Consider the following 736-nt stretch of genomic DNA (forward strand, 5'->3'; position numbering starts at 1 on the left):
GTGCTCCTCCTGCTCCTCCTCCTCCTCCTCCTCTTCGTGCTCCTCCTGCTCCTCCTTCTCCTCCTCCTCTTGCTCCTCCTCTTCCTCCTCCTCCTCCTCTTCCTCCTCCTCCTCCTCCTCTTCCTCCTCCTCCTCCTCCTGCTCCTCCTGCTCCTCCTCCTCCTGCTCGTCCTTCTCCTCCTCCTCTTGCTCCTCCTCTTCGTGCTCCTCCTCCTCTTCCTCCTCCTCCTCCTCCTGCTCTTCATGCTCCTCCTCCTCCTCCTCCTCCTCCTCCTCATGCTCCTCCTCTTCCTCCTCCCCCAGGTGTCGTCTCTGGAGGAGCAGCTGGTGCAGCTGAGGGCCGACCTGGAGCGTCAGGGACAGGAGTACAAGATGCTGCTGGACATTAAGACCAGACTGGAGCTGGAGATCGCCGAGTACAGGAGGCTGCTGGACGGAGAGGGCAGCAGCAGGTGAGGCTCAGCAGGGGGTGGGGCTCAGGTGTTGATGATGTCACCTGAGGACTGATGTAATTTATAATTAAAACATTAAAGCTGAAACTGAGTCTGTCCGTCTGACTCCTGTTCTGTGATTGGTCGACAGCATCAGCTCCTCCTCCTCCTCGAGCACGAAGACCACACGGGTGGTGACGGTGGTGGAAGAGGTGGTTGATGGGAAGGTGATCTCCTCCTCCTCATCCTCCTCCGCCTCCGCCCTCCTGTCCCGCTGAGCGGCCGCCGCTCGCCGCCGCTCACCG

The 736-nt window shown here is 60.6% G+C and overlaps 1 protein-coding gene across 1 annotated transcript; it reads left to right on the forward strand.

Annotated features, from left to right (window-relative positions):
• The first annotated feature begins 261 nt into the window (after positions 1–261).
• On the forward strand, positions 262–730 carry LOC147819844 (keratin, type I cytoskeletal 50 kDa-like). The gene is made up of 2 exons (XM_087170064.1): positions 262–452; positions 583–730. The coding sequence occupies exons 1-2, from the start codon at positions 277–279 to the stop codon at positions 707–709; spliced, it is 303 nt and encodes a 100-aa protein (XP_087026190.1). The 5' UTR covers positions 262–276; the 3' UTR covers positions 710–730.
• The last annotated feature ends 6 nt before the right edge of the window (positions 731–736 follow it).

This window comes from Seriola lalandi, unplaced genomic scaffold (genome assembly GCF_002814215.2).
Source record: "Seriola lalandi dorsalis isolate HSWRI2012SDOR001 ecotype SW California unplaced genomic scaffold, Sedor1 jcf7180002037423, whole genome shotgun sequence".
Classification (NCBI taxonomy): domain Eukaryota; kingdom Metazoa; phylum Chordata; class Actinopteri; order Carangiformes; family Carangidae; genus Seriola; species Seriola lalandi.